The following is a 21,621-nucleotide window of genomic DNA, read 5'->3' as shown; positions in this document are numbered from 1 at the left end:
ATATGCTTAGATACATATAGTCTATCAAATTACCTATTAGAGATTAAATTTTAGTGTATTACATATCATTCAGGTTAAATTTGAACCTTTTTTGAGAATAATAAAGGTTTGGTTGAATGAAAAAAAAATGTGTTTCATTGTATTTTATTTATGTAATCGTTTTATTTTTATTTTTAAAATTTGAAATAAAAAATAGTGGAAACAGAAAACAATGTATAAAATTTTGGCTGTTCGGCATATAAACATTTAAAAATAGAAAATAAAGTAAAAACAAGATAGAATTTTTATAATTAAAACTGAAAATAGAAAGAAAAAAAATGTTGTTTGAAACCAAACCACTATTTATCACATCGGAGACAACAATATGTTAACTTTGTCAGAGAAGAAGAAAATAAAAGGAAACGTTCATAGGTATAACCACTAATCTAAACAAAAGTATTAATTATATTTTATCTTTGTTTTTTTTTCCTTAATTTTATCAAAATAATTTTTTAAATATAAAAAATCCATACATAATATTTAATAGTTTTATCACGTTTTCAAAACATTTTAGCATATTGATAAAAAATATCAATAGAATCCAAATATTTAATTGCTGAGTGCATGAAACATGTAAACCAATAAATCTCTAATTGACCACTGTATGTTCAAGCCTCTTAGGCCCAATCTTTCAAACCTGTAAGATTTGGCCTTCTTCAACCTGGACCTTTTTTTTTTTACATGAAGTAAAGGAAAAAACAAAAAAGGAAACAGGAACAGAAAAAAAAAAAAAAAAAACTAAGTGCGGAAAAATTGAATGACGCCTAATGTGTGTGAAGAGAAATGTTAATGAATTCAAAACTTATTTACGATATTTCTTTATTTAAATTTTGGTTTAAATATATCTTTAATTCATGTAAAATGAATAAACTTTAATTTTAGTTTATATAAAACATATTTAAGTAAAAAAAATACTATAACTTTTTTTGATGATTTACATGTAAATTATTTATTTTGCAATTGATTATCGTAATTATAAAACTCGGTCCATAAAATTTTATAAATGAATTATGGCATTATTTGAAATAAAAGATGATATAACATTTAATGATTTCATTGCTTTATTTAATAGAAATATATACTCAATGAAATTATCATAAGAGAATGTTTATGCACTTAAATAAAATTGTTTGGTTTCGTTAAGGAGCAAATCCACAGTTGCTCACATGGTTAAATTCTGATTATGATTTTCTTTGTTCGAATCCTGGCTGCGGAATTATGTCGAAAAGATTTTTATTTTTTTCTTCTTATTTTTGACAAACTTACATTTGTTAAATAACATTTATTTTAAAAATTTATAATTAAAAAAATTATAAGTGTCACTTGTATAATAAGTAATTAAAAATAATTATATGACAGAATTAAGAATAATTGTTCTAAATTTTATAAAGATAATAATAAAGAAAAAAGTCTTAAGACTTAATTCCGCAGCCGGGGATCGAACCCGGAAATTCAACATAAGAATTTAACCAAGTGAGCTACTGCGGATTTGTTATTCAGTACATGCAAACAATTTTATTTGACTGCTTAAATATTCCCTAATAATAATTTCCATGAATATATAAATCATTAAATGTTATATGATTTTTTCTTTCAAATAATACCATAATTCATTTATTAAATTTTGTGGACCTAATTTTATAATTCTGAAGATCAATTTCAAAATAAATAATATATATGTACATAAAATAAATTAAATTAGTATTAATCAATTCAAATTCAAATTCAAATCTAAATATATTTTTTTTCTATATGAATATAAATTGGTTTGATTAATAATTTTTTTTTAAAAATAACATTAATATTAAATTAAATATGACTAAATCAATCAAATGTACAAACAATGTATATATAATTACAAATCAATTCACTCACTTGATACTTAAAATCTAATTAAAATTATAATAATATAAAAAATTATATGTCGGAAATTAAACACTTGTGTAGGACAAAAATTATTATATAAGTAAAAAAATAACTTTCATGACAATTTGTCATTGAATTCTATAATATTTAATTAAACAATCATTTATACCGAGTCTTAAAAGAAATTCATTTATCTTTTATATATATATATATATATATATATATATTTATTTATTTAAATAACGTATGATTTATACTTACATTTAAGAAACATACGTTATATACTTACATTCTAACTAACTTCTTTAACAGTACGAAACTCTTTAATGATATGTAAATTATTTACTACCTTGAATATTACAAATGATTAAATTAGCAATAAAAGGAATCAAATATAAATTATTACTATATAATAATACAACATATTAATTATGATTTTTTATTTTTATTTTTTACTACTAAATAAAATAAATGACAAACTAACGGTCTATGTCATTATGAAATATATTCGTAAGTGACTATATGTTTTTATATTATTATTACATCCTTAATAGGTCCATTTCTTAGTCGGTCTCTCTTCCTCCTTTGTTAATTAATTAATCTTATTATTTAATTATTGAAGACCAAATCTATTTTCTTAATTATCCTATTATTATATTTTTAAAAGTTAGTTAATTTAGTAGAATGTTACATTTTTATTATATAATATATATATATATATATATATATATATATATATATATTTATCTCTTTTCTTATATGCTATAAAAGATATTATAAAAAATAATACTACTTTATATAACTTCTTTTATATTTCATTTTTTTTCATATATACACACATTAAAATAATAAAACACAATAATAAATATCAAAGTAAATAAAAGGAACGTTTATTCATAAGATTACACATGTACACTTCATACACTTGCTAATTTGAGCATTAAAATATTTTTTATAGGTATAACCACTAATCCATAAATCAAAGACCGAAGATTAAAGACTTTAGATGAATACTTTTTATAACAAGTACACATATGAAACCCAATAACCTCCCGTTTTAACTAAAACAACCATGATCAAAATACATGATAAAGTATTTTTTGTTAATTGAAAAATACCAAAATCATGCATTATGGTTTATATTAGGTAATTAGGGAGAGAACAACTAATAATGAGGGAGAATAGGTGTCAATACACTTAACTGCTAGGGGTGTTCAAAACCGAACCAGATTGAAAAGAAAATCGAAAACCGATCCAAAAAATCTGGAAACTAAAAGAAATCATAAAGTTTGGATTTTTTAGATGTGTTTTTTAGAGAACTGACTGATTCAGTTCGATTTTCGGTTCAATCAGTTGGAATTGAACTGAAATCGATCGAACTGCAGTGCTGCCTGTGACTAGATCTGCATGTGAGTGTAGGTTAAACTCCAGGTTTCTCACTCTCATTCTCAAATTAGAATCTTCTCTACTAGTGTTGCCTCTCTCCCTCTAACCTATGTGCATTCCTTTGATCGTTCGTCGTTCTCTCCCTCTCACCTAAGTGCCCTCCTCCATTGTCTCTATGTGGCCTCTGCACCTTCGTCCAACGCTACCTCTTTGTTTGCTTCTCTCTTTGTTCGTTATAGTATTATTTGATGTTGTTATCATTTTAATTTTTTTACATAAAATATTAATTTGTTATTATTTGAAAGATAATTTTATTTTATTTAGAATGTATAATTTTTACAAAATTATTTTTTAAATATAAAAAATACACACATAATATTTAATAGTTTTATCACGTTTTCAAAACATTTTAGCATATTGATAAATAAAAAAATCAATATAGTCCAAATATTTAATTGCTGAGTGCATGAAACATATAAACTAATAAATCTCTAATTGGACCACTGTATGTTCAGGCCTGTTAGGCCCAATCTTTCAAACCTGTAAGATTTGGCCTTCTTCAACCTGGACCTTTTATTTTTTTGGTTACATGGAGTAAAGGAAAAAAGGAAAAAAGAAAAAAAAAACTAAGTGCAAAAAAATACGGAGTATTTAAACCTTATAAACTTAACACAAAATATTATTTGCTTTTTAATTTTTTTTAAAATGTTTAAATAAAAAATAGTGAAAACATAAAACAATATAAAGTTTTTTACTGTTTCACATATAAAACCTTTAAAAACAAAAAATAAAGTTAAAAAAATAGGTGGAATTTTTATAATTAAAAGTGATAACGAAAATAAAATGTTGTTTGAAACCAAACGACTCTTTATTTATTTTTTAAAACATCTTCTCACGTGTTGGAGAGAATAATATGTTAGCTTTGGAAAGATTTCTAAATCTTGAAGACTATAGGACGAAAACAATTAATTGAGAATTAAGAGCAATTTGTGAATAAATGTGATTAAGCTTAAGATAAGAGAGAAATCTAAATGATTAAAAGAAAGTGATTCTTTATATAATGAAAAAAAAAAAACTCAATGACACCTAATGTGTGTGAAGAGAAATGTTAATGAATTCAAAATTTCTTTATGGTATTTCTTTATTTAAATTTGGTTTAAATATATCTTTAATTCATGTAAAATGAATAAACTTTTATATAAAAACATATTTAAGCAAAAAATAAAAGAAATACTATAATTTTTTTTGATGATTTTCATGTAAATTATTTATTTTGCAATTGATTATCGTAATTATAAAACTCGGTCCATAAAATTTTATAAATGAAATATGGTATTATTTGAAATAAAAGATGATATAACATTTAATGATTTCATTGTTTTATTTAATAGAAATATATACTGAATGAAATTATCATAAGAGAAAGTTTATACATTCAAATAAAATTGTTTGCTTTCATTGGGCAGCAAATCCACAGTATCTCACATGGTTAAATTCTGATTACGAATTTCTTTTTTCGAATCCCGGCTGCGGAATTATGTCGAAAAGATTTTTATTATTTCTCTTATTTTTGACAAACTTACATTTGATAAATAACATTTATTTTAAAAATATATTAAAAAAATAAATTAAAAGTGTCACACGTATATATTTTGAATTTTTAATAAAAAAACAAGTAATTAAAAATAATTATATGATAACAGGATTAAGAATAATTGTTCTAAATTTTATAAAGATTAAAAAAAAAAGAAAAAAAAAATAGTCTTACGACTTAGTTCCGCAGCCGGGGTTCGAACCCGGAAATTCAACATAAGAATTTAACCAAGTGAGCTACTGCGGATTTGTTGCTTAGTATAATCAAACAATTTTATTTGACCACTTGAGTTTTCTCTGATAATAATTTGGATGAATATATATATAAATCATTAAATGTTATATGATTTTTGCTTTCAAAGAATATCATGATTCATTTATTAAATTTTGTGGACCAAATTTTATAATTCTGATGATCAATTGAAAATAAATAATACATATGTAAATCATAAAAAAAGTTAAATTAGCATTTATCAATTTAAATCAATTCAAATTCAAATTCAAATTCAAATCTAAATATATATTTTTTTCTATATGAATATAAATTGGTTTGAATAATAATTTTTTTGAAAAATAACATTAATATTAAATTAATTATGATTAAATCAATCAAATGTACACTATTATCAAATAATGTATATATAATTACAAATCAATTCACTCACTTGATACTTAAAATCTAATTAAAATTATATATCGTAAACTAAACACTCGTGTAGGACAAAAATTATTATATAAGTAAAAAAAATTAACTTTCATGACGATTTGTCATTCAATTTTATAATGATTAATTAAACAATCATTTATACCAAATCTTAAAAGAAATTCATTTATCATATATATATATATATATATATATATATATATATATTTAAATAACGTATGATTTATACTTTCATTTAAGTAACATACGTTATATACTTACTTACATTCTAACTAACTTCTTTAACACTACTAAACTCTTTAATGACATGTAAATTTTTTACTACCCTTAAATACTACAAATGATTAAATTAGCAATGTAAGGAATCAAACATAAATTATTACTATATACTACAACATATTAATTATGATATTTTATTATTTTTTACCACTAAATAAAATAAATGACAAACTCCTTAAAAAAAATAATAAATGACAAACTAACAAGCTATGTCATAATGAATCATGTACGAATATGACTATTTGTTTTTATATTATTATTACACCCTTAATAAGTCCATTTCTTAGTCATTTTCTCTTTCTCCTATTTTAATTAATTAATCCCATTATTTAATTACTTAATCCCCAATCTATTTTTTTAATTATCTTATTATTATATTTTTAAAAGTTAGTTAATTTAGTAGAATGTTACATTTTTATTATATAATGTATATATATTTTTTTATATTTTTTTTCTTATATGTTATAGAATATATTATAAAAATAATACTACTTTATATAATTTCTTCTATATTTCATTTTTTGTTCATATATGCACACATTAAAAACAGTAAAACACAATAATAAATATCAAAGTGGCAACATATTATTGTCGTCCATTTTTAATCCTTTCCCGGGTTCAAATGTCTTTTCCATCAGAAAAGTGTACTATAAAATCAGCATTGGATTATTGGCAGGAAAATAGTTGTCATTTTGTAGTCACTATTTTGGATCCTTTCTTCGTGGAATTGTTGGAATTGGATCCCTGCTAAATAATAATGTTTGGTCTTTGTTATCCAAAAGAAAGAAGAAAATAGAGAGAAACTACAAAAGAAATAAGAAAAATTATCGGCGATAATCCTTCTACCACTCTCTTATTCATATGTTTTAAGTTTAAAAATCACAAATTTTGACCAATTTTATTACTAAATTAGAAATGATTCATTAATAAAATATAATATTTATAAAATTTATGATATTCAATAAATATTGATCGACAATAAAAAAAATGTATTAAAAAAATCTCACTAACCTTATCGTAAAATAACTATGAAAAAAGGTAATTATTTAACAAGCTATTATTAATTAATTTTGAGTTTTGACTCCAAACTAAGCAAAAACAACTGCTCTACTTTTTTTTTTTCTTTTGAGGAACATATGAACCAATGGAAAATTCTAAAGAAACAACAGTAGTCTAGTTAATCTGAACACAAGCCTCTTCTATACATGCTTCTCTTCAAATGTCAACAAAATCAATCAGACATGTCCAATACTAACTAACAATGATCATGTGAACTTCTGACTATTGTTGATCAAGGTCACCAGGGTGCACTCTCTTTTTGCCGCAAAGAGGAACACCAAAGAGCTTCACAGAACTATTAGCCTCTTCACTAGAACTTATCATCAAAGACTTTTCCATAACATGACCCTTAGCTGGTCTAACAACAACATTTGGTGATTGAGGTGATGAATCCAATTCCACCAGCTTCAAAATAGCACTGCTGCTTCTTTGTTCATAGGAAGCAGGAGTCACATGGTTTTGGATGAAATATATGATGTCATTGTATAGATTCTTCATGTGAGTGAGTTCTGATAGGAGCATGAAGTTCTTTCTCCTCAGCCTTTGGTTGTCTTCAGAAAGTGCTGTGAGGATATCAGTGCCTGGTTTAGGAGATGGTAAAGGAGGAGCATCAATCCAACACAGATTCTCTTCTGGCTGAAGAAGCTGTGATGGTGGATGGTCATGCATGTGGTAGTGTTGTTGATAGTGGTGAGGGGTTTTCCTCCTGTGGATTTCACATAGAAGGTGCTTTGCTCCTTTTCTAAAGTATTCATTTGCAAACTCCCACCTATCAGCTGCTACTTTCTTGAAACCCTGCAAGAGAAGAAAAGGTACATATAACATATATATGATGTGTTACAAACATGGTCAATGAATCATGAAACTTGTGTAGCAAATAATAATAAACAAAAATCACACCAGACTTTTGAAGTTTTTATACTACCAAAGATTCCATTTCCTCACTCTTGTGAGTTAGTAATATTATTAGGCCAACTTCTAAATCAATGAGGTAATCTCAATGCATGTTTGGTTCCATGTTTAAACAAGAATCACATCAGAGTTGCCGCAAAAGCAACCAATTGTTGTTTTCACTGATTCACATCTGTGAATCTAAACATGTCCTTAAGGTATAGTACAAGAACAATCATGAAGGATAGAGTGTGGATATAAGTAGAAGAGATGGATCCTCACATAGGTGTTTAGTTGCCTAACAAAGCTTGAGAAGTTGTTGTGCTTGAAATAGTTGGGAAGAAGATCTCTAGCAAACTCTGGGGGCCTCCTCACAACAAATGTGGTTTCATCATCACCCCAAGACACAATGTGGTCAGTGCAAGGGTCATCAACAAGTTGGTATGTCTTTGTCAGGAAGGGAGCTGGCACTGACTTCTGAGACTCCATAGTGAACACCATGTTATCATCACACCTGTCTAGTGTGAAAGCCATCACTGAACCAAAGAGTGTGCTAGCTAGCTGCTTCCAATACTACACTCCTCTTCATTCACTTTTAACACCACCAACTTTTAAAGAACCTCTCACCTCTCTCTCATATTATAATTTTACAACTTTATGAAACAGAAACATATGACATATTACTTAAATAACTATTCTTTGTCCTACCCCTCTGTTATGTCTGTAGTTTACTAACTTTAAGAAGCATATGACCATGTCAGTAAAAACAATGTATTTATCTGAGATAAGCTATAATAAGATCCAATGAGCTATTAATTAGCTATTGATTGTTCTCTCGGATGCAGGAGTGGTGCGTTGTGATGCCTCTAGAGATGTGAGCTACTTTCTATTTTTATTTTGGAGTGAGAACAGTTAGTTTTTATTTTTTTATTCTTAATAATGATACACATATAATAATTTATACGAATAATTTTTTCCTATCATATTATTTATTATATTTTAAATTTTGCTACTTTATTGTAGAAATTATTATAGGAAAAATAAGTTATATACTATAAGGTAATTTTATATTCTAATTTAATTACAAATAACTGTATATGATAAATTTGTTAACTTTTATAATAATTATCTTAAAAATCTTATAAACAAATCGTGTATTGAAAATTTGTCTATTAAACCATTATTATATGAATTATGGTAGAAAATTTTCCAAATTTTGGATGGAAAGTGGAGGGGTTATATTAAAAAATTTTAAAATGCAGTAAGGTGGGTTTTTTCTTTAAATAATTTAATTTGAGTTTGAGGTTTAAAAAAATATGTATAGACTGCATAATAAGACAGTGATTTTTTTATTTATAGATACAAAGATCTCATATCCTCCGTAAATTCCAAGAGTAATAGTTAATTAAATTGAAAGGTGTGATATTTTAAGCATTTGTTCTTGTGTGGAACTGAAACTTGGAAGGTTGTGGACTTGTGGTAGTCCTCCAAATTGAAAAGAAAACATTTACTTTTATGTATATTCATTGGCCCACTGTTATACAATGTCAGAAGTTGTTCAATTTGTTGGTCCCTCCCTCTCCTCCACCTTCGTCTTTACTTGGAAACTACAACCAAACCCTGCTTTGATACATATTTTTTTGTCCAATAAAAGAGGAGATATTCTCAACTTCTCAAGCTTTTTGGCATGTTTTTAATAGAGAATTCATTTGTTAATTGGACTGATTTGTTTTGTATTAAATTTTAATTTAATCATATAAGCTCCCCTGAATGATACCTATGTAAAATTTCCATTCAAAATGAATACATTAATCTGATAAATGCATGCATTTGAAACCTTGAAGTATAAAAGAAGTATATAAAGGACTTTATGGAAACAAGCCATTTTATTTTTGAGTAGTGATTCTTTCATGTTACTTATTGAATGTTGAAACATGTCATTCCACATTTTAGATAATAAAAGAAAGATAAATTCAACTATATATATTCAAATAATGAAAATATGTACTTTTTACTAAGAATATGAAACTAACCATTCTTTGTTTTTCATCACCAAATCTTCTTATATATCAATAAATCAAGATTATATCATTTACACATAAGTGATAACATGATGAGTACAGTTTTCCTTCTTGGTTTAATCTTATCCATGTTTCAACAATCTCATTCAAATAAAGTACTATAATAAGGATTGATGGGATAGAGACTTTCGTAGATCACACAAATCATGACTTTTTATTTCCAGCTAGAGAAAAGTGTCTGAGAAAAATCAGAAAAGATAAACACTGTTGAAGAATTATGTGGTTGTAATTTTCCTTTTTTTCAGCTATCATATTATGCACCCCCCCTTTATTTTCTGAAGAAATACCTTTTCTTCTTTTATAGGGATATTTGTGGGGATCAATGTTGGGTTGTGATCACGAGGATCACCATTTTAAATCTTTTCCCACTACAGCTATACGTCAAACTTTGCCTCTGTACATTACTAGAGAACATAATAGAAATAAGGGTTATTAATATTATATAATTGTAAACACTGGAAGTGCTTTGTACCTAGTTTTCAAGGTAGAACATTCTGACCTTTATTCATTTTTGAACCATCCAAAGCACACCCGTGACCTAGTCACATAGAACAAGTACCTCCTTCTAAGTCTTCAATCATAGAATAATGTATTTAATTATATAGTACTGCATAATTATTACAGGTGAATCTCTCTCATTTGAATATATAAGGTATATAAATGGTGATATATTCCATCACAATTTACAATTCACATGAATTATAAATTTATTAATTTTTATAATAGTTATCTAAAAAATTATATATACTGTAATTTTTTTTATTAATTAACGATATGAAATCTTTTAAATTATTATTGGTGCATGACTATTAAATCTTCTATATATTTCAATTATTAAAAGCCTAATTAGATTATAGAAGGAAGAAAATGATCTTGTGCACAACCTTCTAGTTCTAGATTCCATTGTTGGAGGGGTCACATTCATCACTCTCTTTCTGATTTCTTTCTTTCTTTCTTTCTTTTCACATTCTTCTATCTCACTTTTACTTTGAAAATATATGTGCTGAAATTAAGTGACATATTGTAGCTAGTTCCACGATCTTCACATCCAAGCATCTTTTTTGAGTCTTGATATTTTTGCATGCACTGTTTGTTGGTCAAAGTATAGGTAGGAAGCCTCTAAAACACCCTGCATCACACTGCTAAGAATCTGAAAGGTCCAAATGGATGTTTCAATAATGAGAAGATTCTATTCCAAGTTAATATTACCAACACCTACTGTTTCCAGTAGAAATGGGCAATATATGTTGCATCACATGTCACATGATATATCTCCATCCATGTGACCCACTGCATGCCTTTTAGAGAGAGGGTTTTGTCTTTTATGCATCATGCACAAATCTAAATGCATAACATGTGAAGATCAGCATGTGACAACTAAATTAAATTAGAGAAGATGCCCCCAAAACTGACTATTGTTGGATTAATTAACAAAAAGAGAAGGTTTGAAACCTTAGTGGTTTTAGTAAAAGTTAACACTCAGGTTAAATTGCATGATTTCTCCTTTGAAATTTGAAGAACAGAAACTGTGCCACTTCTTAACGTTCTTTTAAAGTTAAATAGTTTCGAAGACCAAAAAGGCAAAAACTGCATTTCAATAAAGGGAATAGATTAAAAATCCCTTACAAAGAAAAAAGTGGTAAACCATCATCTTAATGCATAAAGAAACCTTTGAAACAAATTAAGATTGAAGATAACAGAATGAATATTCATAATTAAACAGAATAAAAATATGTAATGTGTCAACACAAATCTCATGTTTGGCTTATATTTTATCCTCTACCGACTTTAGTCACCCTCATCTAGTGGACGAAAAATATTTGTTTGAAAAGAAAATCTTAGTGGGGGTTCTGAGTTGATATTTCTACTTAATAAAGTCATATATGTGCTTCCTGCGAAGAGTGCTTCATCAGTGCATGAAGAATTCACCACCAAATGATTAAAATTCACATGCTAGCAAGCTTTAGTGTATGAACCATTTATATGTAAAGTAAGTAATTGCCCCTATTACTTGGATTTTTGCATCATTGCTTCTCATGCATTTGTCTCGCTAGTGTGGTTTTGTTCACACTATCAAGGACGGAGCCAAGGGGGGACCTACGGGTGCCACGGCCCCCCCAACAATTTTAATTTTTTTTTATATTTTTTTTTATATGCTTTTGATACTTTAATTTTCATTTATTATAAATTATATATTATTTATTCTCGGCCCCCCAGTATTGAAATCCTGGCTCCGTCCCTGCTGACACTATATATTTTTCTTTTTCTATATCAAGGGTCCCATATTATTGTGCACAACTTTCTCTTCATTTCATTAGTTGTTGATTCTTATTTACATTGTATGCACATAGTTACACTCTTTACGTAAAAATGATGAGAAATTGGTGTAAGGCTGTAAGCATGAAAGAAAAAGAAGATGGGAGTAAGATTAACATATGTTTACACTTTACATTATTGTTCTTTATTGAAAGTGGTTTAGTTTTAGAATGTCACCAAGGAATTGTCAGAAGCATAACCACCAGAGCAAGAATAATTTTCCTTTCTCTTTTCTCTGAAGAACTTTTGTTATTAAGAGGGGATAATTAAAAGGTGAAAAAGTGATGGTTAGTGGAGAGAGGAACATGGTGTTGTTTCTTTTGAACCTAGGAAAGACAACAATTTAGGTCAAGCAGAGTGCAGAGGATTAGAAAAATGAGGGATGGTGGTGTATTTAAAAGTGAATGGAAAGGGCAAATTCAAAGGCTTTTCCAACCTTTCACTCTCTTCCATGTCTGCAATCTGCATGCATTCATATTGATCTCTAATCTTTTCCTACCTTTTTTTTTTCCTCGTGACAGTCAATGCATTTTTGCAATGCAAAGTATTCATGCCATTTAATTCCTCGTGATTGTCAATTGTTCGAATTTAGCTCCAATGCCAAGGCTTTCTTTTTTACATTTTAGGAGAGTGGATTGGATATATAAAAACACTCCACTCCTTTTCCATTTTTCAATTTTTTTTTCTAAAACATTAGCTAGTGGTGAAGACAATATTTTTTTTTTGAATGATATTATATTAAGATCCTTTTCTTTAAACTTTTTACATATATTCTTCATTATCCATCCCTTGTGCAATAACATTAAGTCCTCACTTTTCAGATTAAAATAGTCTAACACTGTACTATCTATAGATATATTATTCCATCATCGCTTAACACTTTTTTAATATATTTTTTTGTAAATTCTAAAGAAAAATCATTTTTTTTCTTTTAGAATTTCAGTTACTTATACACTAAAAGAATTTTATTTAGGTCCCTTTTTATGTTAAATTTACTTCTTTTTCCCCCCAAACTTTAACTAATATTCTCGGATTAATTATTTTTGAACTTATTTTAAATTAGAGTACACTATCTTAAAGGTTAAAACTGACCTAATTTTAGTCTATCTTTCGTAAAATGACGCGTTACTAATTTTTCTTCTTCAGAATAATTATACATTACAAGTTTAATATTTTTCCTTTAGTATACATTTATTAAATACTACGTGAATTAATAATGTATATATCATTTATAATTTTAAATATTTTTGTTGAAAATACAATTTTCTTATGTTACACGGAGTGCTTTTTAAATTTTATCTGCATTTAGAATATCTGTATATGATACAGTTGATGGTTCCTATTAAAATATAAAATCCTTTATGGAAAATAAATTTATATTCTTGTTTACCTAAACTACAAAAAAAAAAAAAAAAAGTTATTTGAGGCATATTTGCACCGCTTCGAACTCCGGAATACATGGTAAAATTATAAATCTACCCATTTTGGGTTTAACATTTTTTATTGCAATTCAACGTGTAAGAAACAAGATTTATTTTAAATCATTAAATGCAGACGCATTTTCACTTCTCCTTCATTTTTAGTTTTGACGTAGTCCAACGATAATTGTATTTTTGCATTGCCATTGACGTGTTGACAACGGGAAGCCGTAGTACTACTACCTAGCGTCTTAGATTTGCGTTAAAACCAGTAGTACAAAGTTGTACTCCAACGTTAACACACATATCCCTTCATTTTAATGACAAGTACTTGGGTGTAGTACATCTAAGCCTACAAGTACTACTGCTTTAGGCTATATATCCATTGAATCAGATTGCATAAACTCATTACATTGATAGAAACATTATTCAAAGTTCAATGTTCCACTTCAGGCACAGATATTTCCAAAATATGGGGAGGTAGAGGGGTTCTCCAGGGTCGTCCTGAGAATACATAAAGCCGATTCAAAATTTGGTTGCATGTGTTCTCAGGTCGCCCCTGCTGGACTTTTCTCTACCAATTGATTGTGAATGCACTTAGCACAAATGAAAATGGAGAAAGGGCAAAAGAATGCATGAATGTCAGGTAAATTAAGCTACAGGATTCATTATCTTATGTTTCATGGAATTGCATATTTTAAGGTTAGGCACCTGTATCTTACAGGTACCATACTATATCTTAACATAAATGAAAAAATAACCGTATAAATAACAAACATCATGAATTAAATCTTAGGCAAGATCTAAGCAATAACTATAAATTAAACTAAACTAAAATCCTTACAGAAGACTCAATGGCTAGTAGCTCTTCTTCTGTAAGTTTCTTCAAAACTCCACCCACCAAGAGACATCCTTTCACCACTTGCATTGGCAATTCGTTGTTTGATTCACTGAATTCTTTGGTCTTCCTCATCTTCTTAACAGTTGAATTATCAAGTTGTGGAAGGTCTAAAGTGGCATCTCTTTTGTTACCATGTGGGATCAATTTCCAATTCTCTTTACTTTCAAGTAGTTGATTCTGTTTTTCATCGTCAATGACATTAAGGACGGGAAGATAACCAGATGACCCAACAGTTCGGGGCAACATGCCAATTGGACATGGGTTCCACGATTTTGCCAAAGTCCATGTCTGTGATTTTTTAGTGTCACAATCCATTGCCGTTGGTTTTTTATTTTTCATTATCTGTTGTTTAACCAACTCTAGCTTTTTGGTTGCTTCAAGTATGGATTCCTCAAATTTTAAAATGTTTTTTGAAGTCAATAAAGAGCTCTGATCATCTGCACTGTCTAAATTGGACAAACTAATAAGAGAGAACTTTCGAACTTTCTCCTTCAAGTAGCTGTCATTCATCAGTTCTGCAAGCTGAAGTGCTGAATCCACGAGCTGCTTGTTGCAAAGTCGTGATATTAGAAGACATTTACGAAGAAGTTCATGTAAAACTCTTTTTGGCATATTTGCTGCCGCAGAAGGAACTTTACTGAGAATTCCGACAAGCCATGCAAACAACGAAGAAAGATAATCTCTTTGTTGAATCTCTGGCCTTGAGTGTGAAATCCCAATATTTGGGTTATCTACCAAAAAAAAAAACACTAAGAAAAATAATGAATAAAGTAGGTGTGCAAAAGTCATGAAATCCCAAACCAAAATGAAGAACAAATAATTTTGAAACTCAATATCTGACTTCATGTTGGCTCAAGGCAGAAGCAATACTTAAGGAAATCCAATCAGAAAAGCATTCCAATTAGTTGTGCATAACAAAAGCACTAGAAAGTATCTGGCATTTAATAAGTGAATCAATATGGCCTTAAAGGAAAAAGCATGTAAGGAAATAAATCCCAACTACCCCAAAACAATTAAACAGATATTAAACTTCAACCAGAAAATATACATAATGAAAAGGGATACTGTAGATGGAAAAAATTGCTACCTACCTTCTGCATACTTCATGTTTTCCCGTGTCTCAATCATATCAAGGACTTCCTTAAGAAGGTTCAGAAGTATTTCTGGTTCCTTATTACACAATTTGAGTAGGATAAGCTTCCAATCAGCCAAAACATTCTGAGTGGTTAGACCATTTGAAGCATCATCTGCATTCCCTTCCAACTCTGAGGAACTTAAAGCTTTCAACAAATACTCCAACAACACAGAAACAATCTCTGAAGAAAAGGAGGAATATAACCGAAGAACATATTTCAAGATCTTTGAGATCTGTTTTTTAGGTCCTGAAAGTATCACGATTCACACGTAATTAGTACATGAATAGCCAGAAACATTAATAAAATTGAAGATAATCTAACAACTTTTTTCAGTTTCACTTATTTTTCAGAGTAAAAAAAAAAAAAAAAAAAATCCAATAATTCATAGGTTAGGAATCTGCCTCATTTATTTAGTCAATTTTCTTTGAGGAAATTAAATACTTGAGTTTTTTTACGAATGAAAAAGATTCAGTATGAGAGGAAAAAATATAAATGTAAAAATATGATATGGCCAGGTAATCCTCCTAAAAAGCAGAACAATGATAAGGAAAGAACACCCACTCAAACCAGTAAACCAATCTGTTACATAATCAAGAAAGGAACTCTCAAAAACCAACATGTGATTTAAACCCAGAGGCCAAGAAAAAAAAGTATCCTGTTAAAGAGGTAAAAAAGACACAATTGGTGTTGCATCCTTTTTTCCCTTTTATTTTTTGTTGTGGTGTATATTCTATAGACACTATTTAGTTCTCTTTGAAAGAATACCTTGCCTCTCAGCTCAGCATACCCTCTCCCTTTTACACACACACAAAGGTATACTAAACAAAGACAACAAATACGTTTTATTGTATCAAGGAATATGAACAATGTGATACCTCCGGTTCGTGACATTTGACTCTTGCCGACCATAAGAGACAAAAGCTTATTACGCCCAAAAAGCAATTCACCATGCTTGACCCCTTTAAAATAAATACACATCAGAATTTTCTAAAGTGGACAAAAAAATGGCAAGTGCAAGCTTTATTTCTTTTAAAATCATCTTACCAACAAAATAACCCACACTGTATAGACTTGCAATATGTTTGAAATCTGAATAAGATACTACAACATTAAGGCATTAACTCTAAATCCATTAATAATTGAAAAATGCCTTGACATGTGTCACCATTACCATATACTATATAAACTCATCCTTATATTCAAAGTGAAGTATGGTGCCTCATGTTAAGGGGCGTGAATGAGAAAAAATAAAACAAGCCAGAAGAAGAAATATAAGTTGGTTTACAGACTTTTTTCTTTTTCATTTTTTTCAAAGGGTTGGGCAATGAAACATGGTTATATAATCACCAACTACATATGACATTCTGAAAAGAACAAAAACAGAAAGAATCATGATCACCATTTTTCTTCAATTTTTTTAAGTATTTCTTATTTGCGAAGTGGGGAGGAAATGGATGAGCATATTGGAGACCTAATTAATTTATAGAAGAAAAACAAAGAACTAGAGCCAAAAGGTCAATCATGTGGTAACCAAAGACTGAATACTGGCTCCACATAACAATGGGCCAAAGGATTTCCAAGTTCCAACCATCAAATTTTCAAATTGGGCTTTCAACATTAGAACACATACTTCCTCATCAGCACAGGTTTCATGGGAATAAGTGAAACAGAAAATAGGAAAACACTAATTTCAACATTAAATACCTTCCTTTCCACCAAGAATGGAAGGTATTTGACTTAAAATAAACAAGTGCAAGACAATGATTAAAGTCACAATATGATGAAAATGGACAAAGCTTACAGACGTTTTCCCTTTAGCAGTGATGAACTAGACTGGGCACTTCCATTGACTTTCAAGCAGATAGCTAATTCACGAATCTTAGACTTGATTTCTTTCTTGACTTCTCCTAGTCCTTCACCTTGAAAAGGAATTGCTTTGCTCTGAGGTTCCCAATAATAAGATTTTAACCAATCAAGTGCCTGAAATTATTAGCAAAACGTTAGATAAGTTTGAGGAGTGGGTTAAAACATAATGTCATACTCAGTGTGACAATAATAACCACATGTTAAGAACTTTTGAAAAATTGTCCATATTCAAATAGCTAAATCCAACAAAGAAGACTGGGATGCTTTTCATTTTTCATTCCAGTTACATTTTAACAACAAACTGAAATTTCATTAATATCGATTTTTATGTGTAAATCATCAAAATCATTTGCATGAATGATCCTATTTCCTGTGTTATTGTCAAATGTAAGTGTATAATAAATCATAAACCAGTCCAATTACTCCAATTAAATAACATCCTGTATTTCAAGGCTCAAATTCCTAATTCCATTCCAACATCATGGATCTATTAAGAAATAGTTCAACACCCCCCCCCCCCCCAAATAAAAAAAACCCAAATAGAAGAATTTAAAATGTAAAGAAAATCAGATTCAGAGGATGATGATAACTTCAAACCACAAGGTAGATTAGAACATCACTTTCTAACATGACATAGTCAAGCTGGCACATTGAAAGTGATAAAACAACTAGCTAGTTTCTCACCAAAGTCCCATGACATGAACTGAGTTTAGAGAATAGCTTGGATAATTAATGATTAATGATGTCGGCTATCATTTGAATTGGATCATCATATCATGAATTAAATAACTAAAGCACAATGTAAAAGAATTGTATAAAGGAGGGAAAAATGAATGTATGAAAGTAATCTGACAGTTATTACAAACAGAAAATAATATATTTTTTTCCTGTTGCAAATATAGCTTAGATTTCAGTGACTAACATGCACATACTCTGTCCTTTGATACCATTACCAGAGCAACATGATATTTTGTTCATATATTCAAAACTGTTATGTTAGACTTACACACAGACCTTGGGAAAGAAATTCAGTCCAATTATTTCCTTAATGCTAAAAGCCCAACCTCGCCATGGACAATACACACACTTGCTAAGAATTAAATCACAAGAAAATAGAAAGATTGTTGAGCCATACCTTAATAGAAGCGCTACGAACAATCTTAAGTGACGGAAGCTCCCGATGTGATCCCTCTGCAATAACAGCAATTAGTTAGACCAAAAGCAGGTCACTCTAAAACCACAATAAAACAAGCAAATGTGTGAACTTCTTTGACCACTACAAAGATCACATTCACATCCAAGTCTACCAGCACAACAATTAACAAGAGTAGGGGGAGACTTGCTCACCATGGCGAATATCAATCAGCATGCGCGGAATACCAATGGCATCAGCTGCCACTGCTATGGACGCCACCTCTTTCTTGCGCGTCTTCTCAATAACACCATTCACAAGCCTTGAAAATGCAAATAGCGAAACAGTTATACCTCGCAAGAGAAATTTTCAAAAAATAATTATTATTGGCAAAAATAAAATACATAGTGAGCACCGAGCATACCTCATGATTGCCATGCAATACAGCATAGCAAGCATCTCCTCGGAAAGAGAAGCATCATTGGATTCATCCTGTCTAGAATTAAATCAAACAAAATTGCTTTAATTAATACATACACAGATAGATACATACATAAGGAGATGAGTTAGGGTTACCTGAAACAGGGATCTTTGAGTTGAATTTCGATGATGGAAGCGGTGACTTCGATGAGAACCGGCAAAGAAGCTCGACTTCGCCATGCGGATATCTGAAAACATATATATGAATATGATTAGGTTTGCATGAAGTTACGGTGTGGTATTGAAATAGTATGGTTAAGACTTAAGAAACGTACTCGTTTGAGAGCAGAGTGAGGGGAATCGGAGAAGAGAGCGTGTTTAACGAAGAGCCACTCGTGCCAGTTCAACCAAGGGACCAATCTTCGGGCACTTGATGAAGACACCTTCGCCTCTTCTTCGAACCCTAACAACGACGACGATGGCTCCATCGAGTGTCGTTTTGAGGTTAACGGCGTCGCCACTGGTTGCAGCACTCGAGTTTGGGGCTTTCGTTTTCCCTCTTCTTTTTTAGTTCTACTATTTTAAGGATTACAAATAAATAATAATGATGGTGAGAAATGAGAATGCTATGAAAACCATAATTTACATTTTAAATAGAGATTAAAGATTATGTTGAACATAATTTTCTCTCCTAATCTTTCTTTTATCTTCTCCTTTCCTTCTTCGTGATTTGGGTTATAATGAATTTTTGCTTTTGTCTGTAATATTCAATTTAGTAGTCATCTAATTTTCTGATATTTTAATCGCTGGATTTCACTGCTAAATGTTTGTTATATAAAAATATCATATTTAATAAATGAATTATATTAAAAATTTTACAAATAAATATTTTTAATTATAAATTATATTAATAAATAATTTATATTGTAATAAAAAATTATTTATAAGTAACAATAATTTATTTAAAATATTAAAATTCAATTTATAAATACATATGATAAAAAAAAATTATATTAGATAAAAGGTAAAAAAAAATTATAAAATCTTCTTGTTGAATAAAAAATATAGAAAAACACTTTACACAAAATGATTGATCAAGCGTAATATACACTAGTATTTTAGTATCTATAATATAATATTATATATAATTAAAAATTTTAATATATTGTAATAAAGAAATATTTGAATATATAAATTATATTAAAAATTTATATAAATAGATATTTTATACATATAAATTATATTTTAAATTTATAATATATAATTCATATTGTAAAAAATAATTTATTTTTATTTATTGATGTTTTACACAATTTTTTTTTATCACAAATATTGGTATGCCACAGTTTTGCTATGCGTCGATGGATAATATCATTATTGATCGATGTCCTGACCACTTCTAACATGCTTCAAAGATTCAAACTCGACACCAGCTTAAAAATTCTCTCCACTCATCTATGTTTTTGTCGGATAAATAAGATTCAAACTTCACACCCTATTTAAAATTAAATAAAAAAAATCTGAGCCTATATCAACATCTAAACTTGTATCCAAATATGTTGGTGTTGAGTCTCGGGAATTACCACATACATACACATGTCTTCACGTCGGTAAGATATTGTCCGCTTTGGGACCAAATTCTTACGGCTTTATTTTTGGACATCACCCAAAAGGCCTCTCTACCAATAGAGACAACTATGTGTATATAAACCCATGTTCATCATCTTGTTTGAACGACATTCCAACAATCTTCTCCTCAAACAAAGGACCATGGTTTATCCCCTCCCCTGCAGCGAAAACTACTTATCCACGTCCACGAGTATTATCCGATGGTGGCCCACAAAGGTCATTCACACTCTAAGTACTTGCACCGCCGCTCCATCATGACCTCCCTCATGATAGCGGGACACGCCTCCTAACCTTCCACCGTTTAGGAAGACTTTCGACACAAGGGATCTCAAACTTAGATCCACCTGTCAGCCATCATACCCGTCGAGCCGATCACCTGACCAGACCATCGGCTCTCATACCACTTGTTGAGCATTGGGAGTTACCACACACATATTTGTTATGACAATATGTAAAAGAAAGAGATGAAGAGAAAAAAGACGACACACAAATTACGTGGTTCAGCCAATGTGACCTACGTCCACGAGCAATTCAAGAATTTTTTTTATTTCTGAATGAATAGAGATTTATGATACAGATGCCTTTTAGTCTTATAACAAGATAAAATATAACAGCCTCATTACAACTCAAATAACAGTGGAAATAGTAACAGACAAAATATAAATTCAAGGCATCTCAACAATTCTCCACCTTGACTTGAATTTTCCCAAGTCACCAGTAACCAAGAACAACTCTCCTGTCTATTCTCACCGAAGGGTCTCAAGCGATGCAAACATTCACCAAGTCCAAGCTATGCTTAAACTTTTCAAAAGACAGAGGTTTAGTCAACATATCTGCTGGATTGTCTATAGTAGCTATCTTTTCTATGGAGAACAATTTGTCTTCAATTACATCTCGTATGAAATTCAATCTGACATCAATATGCTTTGATCTTTCGTGATAGAC

The 21,621-nt window shown here is 29.4% G+C and overlaps 2 protein-coding genes and 1 long non-coding RNA gene across 6 annotated transcripts; 1 reads left to right on the top strand and 2 right to left on the bottom strand.

The window, feature by feature from the left end:
* Positions 1-6,869: 6,869 nt before the first annotated feature.
* Positions 6,870-8,502, bottom strand: LOC109795319 (heat stress transcription factor B-4). The gene is made up of 2 exons (XM_020354776.3): positions 8,060-8,502; positions 6,870-7,681 (listed from the first exon to the last, which is right to left on the bottom strand). Exons 1-2 carry the CDS (start codon positions 8,309-8,311, stop codon positions 7,109-7,111), a joined length of 825 nt encoding a protein of 274 aa, XP_020210365.1. The 5' UTR covers positions 8,312-8,502; the 3' UTR covers positions 6,870-7,108.
* Positions 8,503-14,097: 5,595 nt separating this feature from the next.
* On the top strand, positions 14,098-14,944 carry LOC114917099 (uncharacterized). Its single transcript, XR_003805846.2, has 2 exons — positions 14,098-14,238; positions 14,577-14,944. It is a non-coding gene; the product is annotated as an uncharacterized LOC114917099 (long non-coding RNA).
* Positions 14,233-19,648, bottom strand: LOC109792410 (las1-like family protein). 4 transcript variants are annotated; one of them, XM_029275121.2, is made up of 9 exons: positions 19,383-19,647; positions 19,204-19,295; positions 19,052-19,123; positions 18,843-18,949; positions 18,631-18,686; positions 17,435-17,609; positions 16,505-16,588; positions 15,585-15,875; positions 14,233-15,242 (listed from the first exon to the last, which is right to left on the bottom strand). In XM_029275121.2, the coding sequence occupies exons 1-9, from the start codon at positions 19,533-19,535 to the stop codon at positions 14,419-14,421; spliced, it is 1,854 nt and encodes a 617-aa protein (XP_029130954.1). In that variant the 5' UTR covers positions 19,536-19,647; the 3' UTR covers positions 14,233-14,418. The 4 variants fall into 4 exon arrangements, with proteins under 4 accessions (XP_029130954.1, XP_020207412.1, XP_029130957.1 ...); XM_020351823.3 differs by having other exon boundaries at positions 14,233-15,224; positions 19,383-19,645; XM_029275124.2 differs by lacking the exon at positions 16,505-16,588 and having other exon boundaries at positions 19,383-19,648.
* Positions 19,649-21,621: the final 1,973 nt, after the last annotated feature.

This window comes from Cajanus cajan, chromosome 9 (genome assembly GCF_000230855.2).
Source record: "Cajanus cajan strain Asha chromosome 9, NIPB_CcT2T_4, whole genome shotgun sequence".
NCBI classification, from domain to species: Eukaryota; Viridiplantae; Streptophyta; class Magnoliopsida; order Fabales; family Fabaceae; genus Cajanus; species Cajanus cajan.
Note: the sequence above shows the minus strand (reverse complement) of the source record. Positions and strands in the feature narration are given on the sequence as shown.

What these genes read in the sequence shown, in the direction of transcription:
- LOC109795319 (XM_020354776.3), bottom strand. Translation starts at nt 8,311, where the DNA reads ATGGCTTTCACACTAGACAGGTGTGATGATAACATGGTGTTCACTATG. An exon ending in TTAGGCAACTAAACACCTAT is followed by an intron (nt 7,682 to 8,059) that starts GTGAGGATCCAT and finishes CTTCTCTTGCAG; the next exon opens with GGTTTCAAGAAAGTAGCAGC.
- LOC109792410 (XM_029275121.2), bottom strand. Translation starts at nt 19,535, where the DNA reads ATGGAGCCATCGTCGTCGTTGTTAGGGTTCGAAGAAGAGGCGAAGGTG. An exon ending in CTCACTCTGCTCTCAAACGA is followed by an intron (nt 19,296 to 19,382) that starts GTACGTTTCTTA and finishes ATATGTTTTCAG; the next exon opens with ATATCCGCATGGCGAAGTCG. An exon ending in TATTGCATGGCAATCATGAG is followed by an intron (nt 18,950 to 19,051) that starts GTATGCTCGGTG and finishes TGCATTTTCAAG; the next exon opens with GCTTGTGAATGGTGTTATTG.